Source organism: Grampus griseus (assembly GCF_964374135.1).
Source record: "Grampus griseus genome assembly, chromosome: 18".
In the NCBI taxonomy this organism is placed as follows: domain Eukaryota; kingdom Metazoa; phylum Chordata; class Mammalia; order Artiodactyla; family Delphinidae; genus Grampus; species Grampus griseus.
The window spans coordinates 997716-1014132 of NC_139012.1; the positions used below are offsets into that span (position 1 = coordinate 997716).

General features: G+C 50.2%; 1 protein-coding gene across 2 annotated transcripts in view; it reads right to left on the minus strand.

Annotated features, from left to right (window-relative positions):
* The window catches only part of CUL4A (cullin 4A), a gene marked incomplete at its 5' end in the record, with an annotated part of 44427 nt that overhangs the window by 26097 nt on the left and 1913 nt on the right, over positions 1-16417 (minus strand). Inside the window, 6 exons of one of the 2 annotated variants that reach the window (XM_082675505.1) lie at positions 935-1017; positions 1959-2048; positions 2371-2533; positions 4571-4644; positions 5807-5875; positions 7654-7758. In XM_082675505.1, the coding sequence (XP_082531631.1) occupies positions 935-1017; positions 1959-2048; positions 2371-2533; positions 4571-4644; positions 5807-5875; positions 7654-7758 (584 nt within the window). Of the gene's footprint in view, positions 1-934; positions 1018-1958; positions 2049-2370; positions 2534-4570; positions 4645-5806; positions 5876-7571; positions 7759-16417 lie in introns of those variants that run through there. The other variant, XM_082675506.1, reaches the window with a different exon arrangement.

Sequence of the window (16417 nt, forward strand, 5' to 3'; positions counted from 1 at the left end):
TCTATTTTCCACGTTCTCAAGCTGTCACATCCTGTCCCTTTCTTTCATCCTGCCTGGCCCCTCCCCCCACCCCCGGGAGTCACCACGTTCTGCACGTTTTAGCACTTTCCCTCTTAAAAACATCTCTCTTTTCCGTCTCTCACGTTTCTGCTCTAATCTTCCTCACTTGAATAAATATTATGTGCCTGACGCAGACATTCACAAAACCTGCCCTTGTACTTTTCCCTAGCTACACAATGACCTCAGGTTTAGAGGAAAAAAAAAAATTGGATGAAAAGAGAAGGGACAAGTTACTTCCCTGGTGGTCCAGTGGTTAAAAATCCACCTTCCAACACAGGGGGCGCGGGTTCGATCCCTGGTCGGGGAACTAAGATCCCACGTGCCGCAGGGCAACTAAGCCCGTGGGCCACAACTACTGAGCCCGGGCACCACAATTACAGAGCCCACGCGCTCTGGAGCCTGTGCACCGCAACTAGAGAGAAGCCCGCATGCTGCAACAAAAGATCCTGCATACCACAACTAAGATCCGACGTAACCAAAGATAAATGTAATAAGTAAACATTAAAAGAAAAAATAATGTGACTGAGTACTATAAGGAAAAATTACAGCTATATCAGATGTCCAACAAAACTTTACAACCGAAATTGCCTATACTCGATGATACCTCATTAACATAAACTTCTATAAATTTATTACACATTTATAACATAAACTATAAACTGTCTATAAGAAGATACCAAGTATCTCAGCCTGAATCACTCCCTTTGGACGCTAACTCACCACAGGCCACCAGTCAGTGGGACTTACACGTGCTGAGTAATCACAGACAACAAGCAAACTGTCCCAGGAGCAGAATACGTTCAGGTTCAGAGAGCAGCGAGTGAGTCTACAAGACGCTGCGGGTCACGGAGCTGAGCGCGGGAGCGGTACTCACTGTGTGCTGTGGTCTAGATACGTGATCACGCGGTCACCCTCCTCCCCCAGGCGCTTACTCACATGGTTCAGGTACTCCGGAACCTTCCAAACACAACATTTAAACACATCAGCAACAAAAACCTTCATGTTACCCAAGAAGCTGAAATACTGTTTTCCTTATTTAAGAAAAAAAAGCAGACAGTACATTCAGGCCCAAACATTAACGGAGTACCAGGAGCAGGGGTGCTGAAGAGGGGGAGGGAGATACACGGCAGGAGGCTTCCCGCAGCCCCATCCTGGAGACGGAAGGTAACGTCTGGAATGGGGGCAGGCAGCACGGCACCCCCCAGCCCACGCTTGGCGGGGTCGGCAAACGCCAAGCAACAGGCTGTTCCTCTGAGGCCCCAAAGAGAGTGGCTGCAGGAGATCTCAAAACACACTCTCTCTGAGTTTCCAGGGGTGAAGGGTCACCTGCCTGCACAGCAAAGGCCCCATGACAGGGGTTGCTGAGGCTCTGGCCAGGGGGCGGCAGCCAGGCCAGTCTCCGGCTCCCCCTCCTGTGATGGTCCCGAGGGGCTTCCTGCTGAGCTGGGCTCTGATACCCGAGAAACCAGCTATCAAGTTTTTGGGTTCTCATTACTACTAAATACATGGTTTTTTCCAGTGGCTTTTTGGGTAATCTTTTCAATGCCTCACAGAGATGAAAATTTGTAACATGTCAGGTTTCTCTTTCATGTTTAAGAATTATCTTTTAAACTCTTGTTTCAGCTTGAGTTTCTTTATGTATTTTAGAAGCTATTTCACTAGCTTTTTTTTGCTGGGGGCGGGGGACAATAGAAGGGTTTCTAAATAAGGAGAAAAAAATTAAGCCCTTAATAAACTCACAAAGAAGCTCATCACTGGAATTTAAACTAGGTTGTAACTTTCGGAAGATTTTCAGTGAGATGTTTGCCAGCGTGAAGAGACAAACATTTAGAAATCACACTTAGATGCACATCTATGAAAATGAAATAAGGCAATTCAGAAACATTTCGTTGTCTCACCTCTCTTTCTTGCATTAACCTTTGGCCTTCTGCAGCATATAAACAATTAGTTTCTTCCAAAAATTTCAGTTCAAATGAATCTTTATACACCTAAAAAATGAGCAGGGTTAACGACCAATTACAGCGAAGAAACCTAGCTCTCAGCTTGAAGTGCTGGTGCAGCCCCACGTTGAGGGCGCACGGCTGCCGTGACCTGTGCCCGTGACAAGCTGCCTGGGCCCGCCCAGCCCCCCTGCTCTGCCCAGGGTGCTCCCAGGCCCCGGCCGCCTCCGGGTGAGTGCCAGTCGAGTCATTCCCCTCCCATACTTGCACCAATACCCTAACGGTGTCAGTTCCGACACCGACATCGTGGCCACCTCGTCGCCCGGGTGCAGCGCCGCCCTCACGGGCTGTGAGGACGCGCGGGGCCCACCTGGAGGTCGGACAGCATGCCCAGCAGGCCCCGCAGCAGGCTGCGGTCCACGGCCTCCCCGCTCCGCTCCCGCTTGATCAGCAGCAGGATGCCGTCGATGGTCTTTGTCTGAACCATTTTATCACTAATAATATGGTTTCTGAATAGTTCTAATCCCATATCCCTGTACAAACAGAGAACACAAGACTGTTTTAGTTTCACTTCTTAGAAGTTCTGGGTGAAGCTCCAGCTACACTATGAATATCACCCCCAAGCTACTGACTTGCTAACTCTCTGGTCCGGGTGTCAAGAACTCCTTTTTTTAAAAAGTTTTCCTTCTTGACAGTCTGGTGTGCCTTCTATTTCTTTCCTCATCAATGCTGCCTGTTTCCTGCATGGGTCAGTGGGCTTCCGCCGTCCTGCCCGGGAGCCCTGGGACCCTCCGCCTGCCCTGTTCCCATCCTCCAGCTGCGCCTCCCGTGTGGCCCTGGCCACAGGACGACAGAACTGAGGGTGCAAACCAGAGTCCATCGCACTCCCTCAGCCCGCTCCCTCCCGATTCAGCACGCTGTGCCCTCTCGCCACCTCTAAGCCCCGTCCTGTAAAGTCGCTTCCTTTTCTAGCTTCCTGGCCGTCCGTTCACTCTGACCCAGGGCGGTGTGATTTCTCCTTCTACCACCGGGAAATCGCTTGTCTTTGTTTACCGTAACCCACGCGTGGGGCGGCTGGGGCCCTCTCTCCCACGTGATCCCATGTCCCCTCTGCTCCTCTGTCCTAAGGGCTTCAGCACCTCCTGACTGACTCCATCCTTAGAGCAGCTCCATGAGGGATGACCGTCCTCCAGATGGAGAAACCGAGGCAGAGATTACAAGGAGCTTGCTGTGCCCAGCTTGTCAGGCTCCAGAGTCTAAACGTAGTTTACAACGTAACCCTGCTGTCTAACCTGGAGGCACTGCCCAGAGCGTGAAGCCTACCAGCCCCCGTCCACTGCAGCAGGCAGGGAAGCAAGTGTGCTCGTGCAGGACGGCAGGGATCGCTGTGAGGGTGCGTGAGAAACTTGGGTGTGCAGTGGAGCCCCGGCCTGAGCTTTGCAGAGTCCGTGGGAGCGGCCCACTAGCTGAGATGGGAGGAGGTGGGGAGAGGAAGCCTGCTGTGCCCAGGCGCGCCGGGGGAGGAGGAAGCCGCGGGCACATCCTGGTGGCTTTGCTGGAGCCTGAGCTGAGAGTGCAGCTTCAGAAGAAGGTCCTGCGGCAGCAGCCGCGCTGCCTCAGTTTCTCCATCTGGAGGACAGTCATCCCTCACGGAGTCAGTCAGGGGGTGCCGAAGCCCTGAGGACAGAGCCCCGCACAGAGGAGGAGCTCTGTGACTTCCTGTCATCATCAGCTTTTCCAAACTGATTGTTTCTCTGAGTAACGACGATCTGTCCTGCAGAGGTTCGTGGGTGTCTAGTAAGAGGCGTGCAGGAGTCGGGGCTGAGAGGACAGAGGAGCAGAGGGGACATGGGATCACGTGGGAGAGAGGGCCCCAGCCGCCCCACGCGTGGGTTACAGGAAACAAAGACAAGCGGTTTCCCGGTGGTAGAAGGAGAAATCGCACCGCCCTGGGTCAGAGTGAACGGACGGCCAGGAAGCTAGAAAAGGAAGCGACTTTACAGGACGGGGCTTAAAGGTGGCGAGAGGGCACAGCGTGCTGAATCGGGAGGGAACGTCCACGTGGGCACAGGCCAGGAGGACCGAGGGCGAGACCACAGACAGGCCCTGTCACCAAGGCTGAGCTGCTCGGGGACGACGCTGGAAGTCGGGGACCAGCGACCCAGGGCAACGTGGGCACAGGGTTTCCGACTCACACTGCCCCGAGCAGATGGAAGCCAACGCCCTGTGCCCGGCCCATCGGCAGAGTACCGGGGGGCGCCATCAGAGAGTGACCGGCTCCCCAGCCTTTCCCAGAGCAGAGGTGGAAGAGGTGACAGAAACCGACTTCACGAGGCACCTCCGTGCCCACAGGAGAACGTGCTGCACTGGCGGCTGCCGGCTCGGCGGCTGCCCCTCGTGGTGACAGACACTTCCGGGCCGAGAGCCACTGAGGGGCAGGCCTGCGTGCCAGCGACCCTGGCCAACACAGAGGGCCACAGACAGACGGTCGGGCACGTGTCATCAAATCAACCATCGGAGACACAGGTCGGCCGCAGCCTCAGCCACAGACCAGGACGGGGGACACTCACCAGATGGAAGGAAGCATGGAATTCTGAAGCACGTAAGTACGATCCAGAAACAGGAAGATGCTTCTGATCATGATCTGGAGGGCAAGAGGAGGACCTGACTTATTACGTACCTTACCGACAAAACATCCAACCCTGGCTGTCTCAAGTCTAACATGATTGCTTCTCAATGAAAAGATGCTTTTATCTTCAAGACCCTCATGATTGATTTTTCCCTGAATTTACATGTTCCCCATGGTGTTTGCTTTTCATCGCTTTTATCCAGAAAATCTGACTGGAGGGATTGTACAGCACTTCGCCTCAAAGATGCCTTTGAAATTCAGTCATTTCCTGACTGACGTGGTGAAACCTCCTTAGACTGGGAGATGCTCTAAGCTGAATTCTTCCAGCATTCCGGCTCGTTACGCTGGCATGAGGCTCTCAGCCACGTGTGTGTACTCGACTTTACTTTGCAGGCTCACGTGGTGGGCGGTGGCCCCGGGGCTCTCTCAGGGAGCGCCACAGACTGTGTCGTGGAGGTGTGCTTACACACGTAGAGAGAACCCTCCCGACACATTCACCTGTTTCTACCGTCCCCCGGTGCCTGGCCCAAGAGAGACTCATTCGTTGTCGCCTACTCACCTCAGTCAGGAAACCAAAGAATTCAACCTAGTTAGGGAAGCTATTGATACTATCTCTTCTCTCACTTACATAATTTTCAGCCAGGTCACCCTGAAAACTCATATATATAAAATCAAATTAGAATCAATATATCTACTAAATCTAAGCCTGGTTGTCTAGTTACAGTAAACTCCTGGGATTCAGGCTTGATTCTCAGGCATAAACTGAGATCAAGGAAAACTTCAGAGACCCACGGGGAATCACAGGCACCACGAGTCACCTGTGCGGTCGGCCCGAAGGCCAAGCTTGCAGCCAGCCCCACCCCAGAAGAGCAGGCCGTCCCCACTCTTCTCCAGCCACTGTCCAGCTCGGTCAGAGCTGGATGGCAGCACCTGACCTGAACAGAATTCCCCATCCCAGCTCCCAACCGGGCCCTGCCTTCCTTGGGGGTTGAGGGAAGATGGATGGGGCCACGCTTTGGTTAAAAAGAAAAACAAACAACACAGCTGGATGCAAAGGGGGCACAGACTCCCAGCTACTCAGATCTGCCTTCCGTCCAGCTGAGCCAGAGGCTGGAGGAAAAGACCCAAGAGGGCGTGTGCACTGAGACCCACTCAGGGAGCATGTTAGCAGGCTTACCATTTGTCTGCAGTGATCCTGCCAGCATGTGTTAATCTTCTTTAAAAATAAAACACTATCTAGCGAGTCTGTGCAGACCTGCTAAGGAAAACTTCAGAAACACCGGCCAATTTACTTGTTGCAATGTTTACCCCTTACTTTCCGCTCTCCTCGCCTCCGAGTCAGGCACGTTGCTTAGTGATCAGAATACTGAAAGGGCAGAAGCTCAGAAGCCACACAGGTGGTTTCCAGGCTCTGTGTCTCCCTGCCTACCTGTGATGAACCTGCCTGCACTCCCCTGTCTCCATCTCTTCCTGCCCCTCCCCGTTTCCCTTTCACCCCACTGCCCGTTGAGGCTTCGTGGGATGGGGGGTGGACCAAAGGCCCCGCCCCAAAGGGCAGCTCTGGAGATGCTGTCCCAGAGGCGAGAAAGCCAGCCACTATGAACAGCACCGGGGGACGGGCAGACGGAGGACAACGGCTGAGGGCCAATGGTCACTTCTGGTCGCACAGAGACGTACGTCACGTCTCATCCGTACACCACGTGCACGACCTGACTTTCGGGACGCTGTTTACAGCAAAAGACACCTGGTGCGGGCTCCTAGGGAAAACCTCGCCAAGCACCCGGGCACTGCGTGCACAGGTTAATTGAAGCCCCACGGTCACAACGTCTACACCGCCTACAGCCCACACAGCACCCTCACACCCAGCCGCACGGCGCACCGTTACTCCCTTTGGACGGGTGTGCAGGCAGCTGGCGGAGGCAAGGACCCGGCCTCCAGGGCCTCAGCCCTGCTCCAGCCTGTCTCAGCTCCACGGCATCAGACACGGGGGCACCCCTCAGTGCGGCCCCTCGGCCGAGGTGCAGCAGGCGCGCGGCTCGGCACGGCTGCAAGGTTCCATGCAACATTCCGAGCACAGAGAGAGGAGGCAACACACAACAGCCCGTTTCTGGCGTGTGAAATCGGAAGGCGCTGGGGGCGCACTGACCACAGCCACAGGGGTCCCAGCCAAGTGCCTCACTCATTTTCTCAAGGGTCCGCTCCTAACTCAGGAACAGAGCGAGTCACAGCAAAGACCAAATAGTTGAAGGGTTAACAAGTAATTTTGGAAGAACCGTTACAACTGCTCACAGCTACAATGGCCCATGGGATCAGACCTTCCGCGAACAGTCTGAAAAAGCCTGCGTCGTAAGCACACGGAGGCAGGTGCCACCTCGGCAGCGGCCCGGCAGCTCCAGTGCCCAGTGCTGAGCCGAGGCGCTCATCGCGTGGCGGCGCCCTGACTGGTCTCCGTGGCCAGCGGGGGCCAGCAAGGCTGCACAGGGTCAAGCCCACGCCAGCCAACCTGAGGCGCTGGGAGGCCTGGGGGCTGCGGCCAGGTGCGGCCCCACCCGGGGCAACCAAAGGTCCGGCATGATCTGGGCTGGCGAGGCCCAGAGCCGAGAGCCCCTGAGCCCAGCGCGAGCTGACCTGCAGAGCGCAGGCCAAGAGGCCGGGGTTGGTTCACGCGGCCAACTCTGTGGGAATTGGTTATAATCACAGAAAACTAACACAGATCTTAAAAAAACAAGAATAAAGAACCGCAGCACTCCAACCTTAAGGTGTTTTTCAGACTCTTCCTAAACGCTTCCAAACGGACTAGAGAAACGGACACTGACTTCAATCAGGTCAGCCAAGTAATTTAAACAGTGAAAACTCCACCAGAAACATCTGCTACGTTGGGTTATACGATACAAACGTGAGGTTTTGTTTCTATAAAGCTTTTGCTTTAATATTAAGGATACTCATTAGTTCTTTATCCTATTAATGTTCAGTTTCAAAAGATTTAGGTAATAAATAGGAACATCACAAGCCAAAAAAAGGATATTCTCTAAACTGAAGGATTTGTGCTTGGACGTGGCCTTCACAGACCTGGCGCAGCTGCTGGTAGAGCACTGGGGAAACTTTGTGAGAACAAAGATTTTCAACAGCCTGAAAACAAAAGGGATAAATGAGTTATTCACTGTGAAAGACAAATTTGTTCTTTAAAAGCAACCTATCTGTACAAACAGCTCGAATCGTAACACAAAGCCACGCCCACATTTACGTAATCCACAAATAAGTTATCATGGTCAAGGGCAATTATCCCTGCAACGCCGGAATCCAGTAGAAGTTTGGCAAAAATGGTCCCTAACAACAGTGAACCTGGAGCGCAGATGGGATGGTGCCGCGCTGGCAGCCGCAGGACACCCAGGCCCCAGGTGGGCTGCTCACGATACTCGCAAGCTTCCCTCTTCAACAGCCCCTCAAGCTGGCTGCACACCGTCCCCCGAGGACTCAAAAGCAGCTTGAGCCCCCGGGCCTGTGTCTGGATGACTCCTTAGTCTGAGGTGGAGCCACAGGAAGGTGTGTGAGTTGACCCTGACGATCGCCAACGTGAAATCAGAGCCGGAAATCCCTGCTCCAGACCCTGGTGACCACCCTCCAGTGAGGGGAGAACGACAGGAATTCCAGTTCCTTTCACGCTCATGAGTTTGATGATTCTGTCCCAAATAAGCTGAAGGAGCACGGGCCAAATCTGCCTCAAATTAATGCAGAAACAAGGTTTTGAGGCAGAAATATTTTTCATTAGCTGTTTTGATCCACATCAAAGGAATAATGCTTGTATATTCGTACCAGTTCTAATAAAATTTTCTTTCAAATCTCATGTACAAAATCAGCATCTGATTCAATCCAAATACGAAATATTATAAACAGAAATGTAGTTTTTCTACTGCCTATTTTAAAATACATGGGGGATATACAGAACAGAGACACTTTGGAATCTTAACTCAAATATATTCCCGAGGGGAAAAAAGGGTAACTTAAATTTTTATAGATGTTGAGAAAATAATTATGTAAAGAAATATATAATACATAAAACACATGCATATTTATAAAGGTCAAAGAGAGGGCTTCCCTGGTGGCGCAGTGGTTGAGAGTCCGCCTGCCGATGCAGGGGACGCGGGTTCGTGCCCTGGTCCGGGAGGATCCCACATGCCGCGGAGCGGCTGGGCCCGTGAGCCATGGCCGCTGAGCCTGCGCGTCTGGAGGCTGTGCTCCGCAACGGGAGAGGCCACAGCAGTGAGAGGCCCGCGTACCGCAAAAAAACCCCCAAAAAGGTCAAAGAGAATATGGACTAATGACAATAATTAAAAGAATAAAAATACCTTTCCCTTACATTCTGCCTTACTTAGAACAAGGGATTCCCAACCACATTTTGTTTTTACATCCTTCAATTCCTTTCCCCAAAACTTCATGTTTTCATAATTCAGTCCAAGATCCACTGTCTCTTTCTCTCTTAAAAAAAAAAAAACCAAGATAACCTCCTAACAAAGGCCTCTGCACCAGTAGTTAATCATTACAAACAATTATTACCAAGTAAATTTTTAATATAATATACGAAGAGAACATTTTTCTTTGGTAAAAATCAAGATAAGCGTAGTGGTGCGTGTCCTTCATCAAAGGACATCCTAGAACCGTTTTCTGAATGCTCCGATTCATGAACCAGGTGTCAATGTCCTCAAAACAATCTCTCCCCAGCTGTGACTTTTTTGGTTGAACGCTAGAGCCAACTCTCCCTCGTATATATATGTCCTGTTGAGCACATGCTTACTGTTTACGTGAAGCCCACTGAGATTTCTTTTCTGAGAATCTGGAGGCCCCTTAAAACCACCAGCCAAGCCCTGGGGCACCCAGGCGTGCTGGGGGCGCCGGCACGTCTTGAGTCTTTGCTGAGTCACTGCTGGCGTCTTCATGTTACAGGCACCTTGTCACCGGCTCGCTCCCTGCGGGGGGGGGGGGGCAGGGATGCCGTGGGCTCTTCGGGGCTGCGGGAGTGGCCCAACACAGGAGGCCCTCCCCAGAACACGTTCAGGAGATTCAGTCACACTTGGACGCTTAGAAATGCCTCCTCGCGGTGTACGAAGCACCTCACGTGACCAGCACCGGTACTGGTACCGAGCACACCTCTGGATCCAGGCATTGGAGGTGGGGAGCGGCAGGACCTGGGCCCTCCTAGCACTGGGACACAGAGGTTTTCCTCACACCAGCGTAGCCGAGGGGAAACACCCGCTCGTCCCAGCCTCCCAGCCCTGCCACCACGCCCGCTCTGCACACGCTTATCTGCCTCAGGACAGACGAGTGTCCCAGCAAAACACCCATGCCTGCGAGGGCGCTCCCCTCAGCGGGGACCCCCCGCCAGGGCCTTAAGGGAGCAAAACAGCCAAGCGGCACCTACAACTACGCACTTCGGGTGCCAGCAGCTAAGGCGACAGCTGACGTCAGAGCAGAGTGCGACGTTTCAGAGTGAGAAATCGTAAGGGAAAGAGCGGGCAAGTGCTCTGAGTTACTTAGGTAAATGAAGGGGAAAAATGAAAAGCAAACCCCCACCCCCACCCCCGGGAAACCACGCCCCTGTGGACTCTCCTGAGGAGCCAGGCCCCAGGTCACCCTACTCGGTGGCAGGCCTGTGTAAACGCGACACGCACACCACACAGAAGCCGCCACCAGGACGCTGCGGTTCCCACCCACAGGAAACGAGGACAGGGCAACGTAAAAAGGAGACAAGGACTTGGTCCTGAGCGTGGGACGAAGAATGAAGGGGGGGCGGTGCCCCAGGAAGACATCCACCCTCCCGGCCCCCATTGTGAATGCCGGACGTGATGCCCTCGTACAAATGACTGATTTCGCTGAGTGACCAAAGCCGCTGAATTAACAAAATCCTTCCTATTAGGCCTAAGATATTTGAACCTGAATATTCTCTGTTTTTGAATAACTTACGCATTGAATTCACTCTTGATTAATTTACATTCTCAAATTGGTCCATCAAATAAAGTGTCCACTTGTTTCCCATTTTCTGGGCTTCCTCACCCGCTTGCATCACTTTCAACCACCCTATTAATCCATCAGGACCCGACTCCACTCCATTCTCCTTCACCGAGCTCTCACCAGGCACCGGGTTTCCTGGAGACATCTACCCCGTGACTCAAGGTCAGCAGCACAGCTTTTCTCAAGCGCAAGTTCTCTGTGACAGGTTTGATTCTGTGCATCAAAACTAGTCTGAAATCCATAGAGATCAGACTTGTGGTTGCGAAGGGGGAGGGGGAGGGAGAGGTATGCACTGGGAGTTCGGGGTTGGCAGATGCAAACTACCACATTTACAATGGATAAACAACAAGGTCCTACTGTATAACACAGGGAACTGTGTCCCATCTCTTGGGACAAATGGCAATGGAAAAGCATATTTAAAAAAGGATGTCTCTACGTGTGTAACTGAGTCACTGCTGTACAGCAGAGATTGCCACAGCATTGGAAATCAACTGTTCTTCAGTAATAAAAAAACCAAAACCAAAACAAACAAAAAACTAGTGTGAAACCAACACCTAGCCTTCCCCGAAACCACTCCCGAAAATGCAGTCTTCAGCCTTCTGTTGTCTCATTGAGACCAACAGGACTAACACGCACACCTAAGACACACAAGATACGCTTTCTTCAGCAAGTTGAGATTTCAGATCTAAATTCAGAAAAGATGGATGCACTCAACATCTCCTCCTCCTCGCATTACAACAAGAGAATGACTCTCAGCACGACGTGTATCTACTACGACTTTTTCACGTAATCTGAATATCCCTTTCTACCAACCAAAAACAAAGTAAGAAACTGCAGGCAGGCTGTGCAGACAGGCTGGAGGTGACCTTTCCCTCCACCGAGGCCTCCTCAGACCTGGCACGGGGAGATGCCAGACCCCACTTTTGGGAAACTGATCAACATCAAAACAAGAGGTTCTCCCTCAATAATCCTGAAAACCTCCTCAAAAACAAACAAACAAAAAACCTTTCCAGCTTTGGTGAGAACTGTTACTTGCACATAAGATTCTTTGGCAAATTATATACCTCAGCAGAAACTCAGGCTTTACTCTGAAACACCAGGTCCAGTGCACTGTCCACTCTACTGGAGACCAGGATAGTTTCACCGCGACATCACTTACTATCTCCACCCCATTCGCTACACAAGATGTGAGCGCCTCACTCTGCAGAAATGTACTTAGACTTGCTGGAACTTCTGAGTGGCCAGGCACCCGCCCGCACACCTGCGTCCAAAAGCCCATCCACTGCCCCCCACACGGGCCCTCCTGAGATGTTCCCTGGAATGAATGGTGCCACTTTGGGGGTAAGCAGCCCTAGCCCTCAGGGTCTCACATACACCCACACCGACACCCACGATACCCAGGGCATCTGGAAACACTGTTTACAATAATATCTATGGTGACGATTATGAAACCCATCCTGGGTAAAGGGTCCAGCAAAGTCATTCTACTAAGGAAAATGATGGGCAATTGATACCAGACAGTCAAATCTCCAGGGAAAGAGCAATAACGAAGCCTCGCTGGAAGACACAGTATTTCACTAAAGCAAAAGCCTCTGAGTCTGGGCACTCGGTGGGACTCTTGCTCCGGGTCCAGACGAAGTAAAGGAAGCGGACTCAGCCTTCGCTGAAGGAATACGCGAAGCAGCAGTTTCCGAAGCGCTGCACACTGGGCTCCGAGAGGCCGTGGCCGTGGCAGACAGGAGACACAAGCACCAGCCGCTCTGCTTCTGGCATCAGCGTCCAGGCCACACAGCAGTCGCCCTGGGCTGAGGCCTCAGTCTGCAGGGCGAAGGCCCCGAGGGCAGGGGACCTCAGGGTCCAATTCGAGTGCTCAGCAGAGCGCTGTCCAGCACGTATGTGGGAGGAGACCGCCGAGGTGAGGGAAGGAACCGCCAAAAGTTTAGAGACCTTGGGCTCTGGTGCTCACACACTTCCCACCAGCCAGGCGGGAACACAGCAGGACGCCGGGCAGAGGATTCAGGAAGGTTTGTCTCAGCAGCAGGGCAATTAGCCCTGGACGAAACACTGCTCTAGTCCTGCCTAGCAACGCTTAAAGGCAACAGTCTAAAAGGTCAAACTGATTCTAAATAATTTAACCGAGTCTGGAACAAAGCTCAAGAATATTCAGAGAAATACAGGGCTTCCCTGGTGGCGCAGTGGTTGAGAGTCCGCCTGCCGATGCAGGGGACACGGGTTCGTGCCCCGGTCCGGGAAGATCCCACATGCCGCGGAGCGGCTGGCCCCGTGAGCCGCGGCCGCTGAGCCTGCGCGTCCGGAGCCTGTGCTGCGCAGCGGGAGAGGCCACAGCAGCGAGAGGCCCGTGTACCGCAAACAAAACAAAACAAAAAACAAAACAAAAGCGTCTACCACACAAGTCAAAATTCGCAATGTCTGGCATCCAATCAAAGCTATCAAACATGCGAAGAAGTAGGAAAACCACCTTCACTGGGGAGAAAGTCAGTCAAAACAAACCTGGAATTGAAGAGCCAGCAGACAAGGACACAGAAGAGCTGGAACTGTGCTCCACGCGTTAAAGAAAGTTAAGCAAAGAGAAGATACAAAACAAGATTCAAATTGAACACCTAGAGAGGAAGACAATGCAGAGGTGAAAATTATACCAGATGGTATTAATGGCAGACTAGACATCGCAGAAGATGAGTGAACTTAAAGAAATGGATAAACTGAATAGTTCTGTATCTACTAATGACATTTGTAGTTGAAAATCTTTCCAAAAAGAAAGCCAAGATGGCTTCACTGGGGAATTCTCTCAAACATTTAAGGAAAAAATAATACCAATTCTGGACTTCCCTTTAAGAATCTACCTGCCAATGCAGGGAACACGGGTTCGAGCCCTCGTCCGGGAAGATCTCACGTGCCGCAGAGCAACTAAGCCCGTGAACCACAACTACTGAGCCTGCGCTCTGGAGTCCATGAGCCACAACTACTGAGCCTGTGCTCTAGAGCCCGCAAGCCACAACTACTGAGCCCAAGTGCCACAACTACTGAAGCCCACGCGCCTAGAGCCTGTGCTCCACAACGAGAAGCCATCGCAATGAGAAGCCCGCGCACCGCAACGAAGACCCAACACAGCCAAAAATAAATAAATAAATTTATTTTTAAAAAAACCAAAAAAGAAATAATACCAATTCTACACAAAGTCTTCTAGACAATGAAGAGAACATTTCCAACTCATTTTATGAGGCCAGCATTACTCTGATACTAAAACCAGACACAGACATTACACGAGAATAATACAATATCCTTTGTGATCACAAATGCAAAAATTAACAAAATGTCAGGAAACTGAGTCCAACAGTACATTGAAAAGATAATACATCATGACCAAGTAGGATTTACACCAGAATGAAAGACTGGTTTAACATATGAAAAAATCAATCCATGTAATTAACAAACTAAAAAACAAAAATCACATGACCACCTCAACAGTCACAGAAGAATCTGTCAAAATCCAACATGTATTTCTGATAAAAACTCTCAACAATCTAGGAACAGAAAGGAACTTCCTCAACCTGATAATGGGTATTTTTGAAAAACCCACAGCTAGCATCGTATGGTGTTCAATGATGAAAGACTGAAAGCTTTCTCCCCTAAGACCAGGAACAAAACAAGGATGTCTGCTTTTTCCGTTTCTATTAACCATCGTACTAACCACCAGAGGTTCTATATAGTTCAATGAGGCAAGAAAGGAAATAAAAGGCATGCAGATTAGAAAGGGAGAAGTAAAGTCATCCCTGTGTATAGGCGACATGATTGTCTACACAGAAAATCCAATGGGATCTACGAAAAAGCTACTAGAGATAAGTGCGGTTAGCAAGACAGCAACGTACAAGATAAATGTATAAACATGAGTTGTATTTGTATGTACTATCAACAACCAAAAATTAAAATTTATAATACCTTTTACAATACCATAAAAACATGAAATGCTTTAGGGATAAATTTCACAGAAGATGTACAAGACCTGCACAGCGGAACATTGCTGAGACCTAACTAAGCGAGAGCTGCCCCTTGTGGTCAACTGCGGGGTTCAGTGTTGTCAAGATAGCAGCTCTCCCCACGCTCCCCTACAATTACACATAATCCAAACCAAAATCCTAGGAGGCTTCTTTGCAGAAATTGGCAAACAGATTCTAAAATTCATATGGAAATATAATGGACCTAGAATACCCAAAACAAGTTTACCCAAAAAAGGATAAACCTGCAGGGCCAGCGCTCCAGACTTTGAGACTTAGGACACCCACACTCACAGGGACAAGGACTTCTGACACAGGAGCAAAGGCAGTTTGCTGGAGAAGACAGACGCCTCAACACATGGCATTGGACCAACTGGACCTCCACAGGGAAGACAGTGAACTTGGATTTATACCTCACAGCAAATACAAAAATTCACCTCAAAACAGATAACAGACCTAAATGTAAAACCTAAAACGCTGCAAGAAGGAAATACAAGGGAGAATCTTTACCACCTTAGATTCGGCAAAGACTTCTCAGAGAGACACTAAAAGCACAATCCATAAAAGACCAAACTGATACGAAGACTTCATCAAAATTTCAAACGCCTGCTCTCTGAAAGCCATAGTTACGAGAATCAAAAGACAAGCTGCAAACTGGGAGAACATATTTGCAAGGCAAACACCTGGTACAGGATGCATGCTCAGAACACGTAATAAACTCAAACGCTCGATAATAAGAAAATAAACACCACCATAAAAAACGAGCAGAAGATCTGAACACACACTTCATTAAAGAAGGTGTATGGAATGGCAACGGGCACAAGAAAAGATACCTAATATCGTTAGGGAAATGCAAATTAAAACCGTAGTGAAATTCCACTACTCACCTACTAGAATAGTAAAAATTAAAAAGACTGACAATACCCAATGCCAGCAAGCACACGGAGCAGCTGGAACGCACACACACCACTGGCAGAGAGGCAACACGGTGAAGCCACCTGAACAAGTTAGGAAACGTCTTGTAAAGTTAAACACACACTTTCCATTTTACTCTGAGAACCTACTTCTAGATGTTCACCCGAGAGAAATGAGAATTTCTGTCCACACGGACTTACCCATGAATGCCTGCAGCAGCTTTATTCATAACCCAAAACCAGACACCCAGACGTCCATTACCTCAGGATAACTAACTGGTGGTCCCCAGAGTACTCAGCAACAAAGAAACGAATTACTGTCACGACGCATGCATGTGCCCAACTCACGAGCCCTACCCTAAGCGAAAGGAGCTAGGCACAATTGCACGGTTCCACTGACATGAGACTCTGAAGATGGCAAAGCATACCGACACAAGGCACATCAGTGACTGCCAAGGACTGGGGGTTAGGGCACAGGACAGGACCCACTGCAAAGGGGCCTCAGGGAACTTTTTGGGGTGACAGAAACACTCTGTATCTTGATTGTGTGGTGGTTATACAATTGGATACATTTGTTAAAACTTGTTGAAGTACATATTCTACACCGTAATTAAGTCGATTAAACAATACAATAACCTCACACAAACTTAAGACAAAGAAGGGACAGGTGTCCGTCGAACTGTCCATGGTAGTCTTCTTTGGGTGGTAGGAATATAGGTGATTTTTATTTTCTTCTTTGTACTTTTTATAGTTTCCATAATTTTTCACTTATGTAAACAGAAAAATGTAATCACTTATGTAAACAGAAAAAAATTTAAGTCTCTTAGTAGAAATTGTGCTATATTACCTAAAATG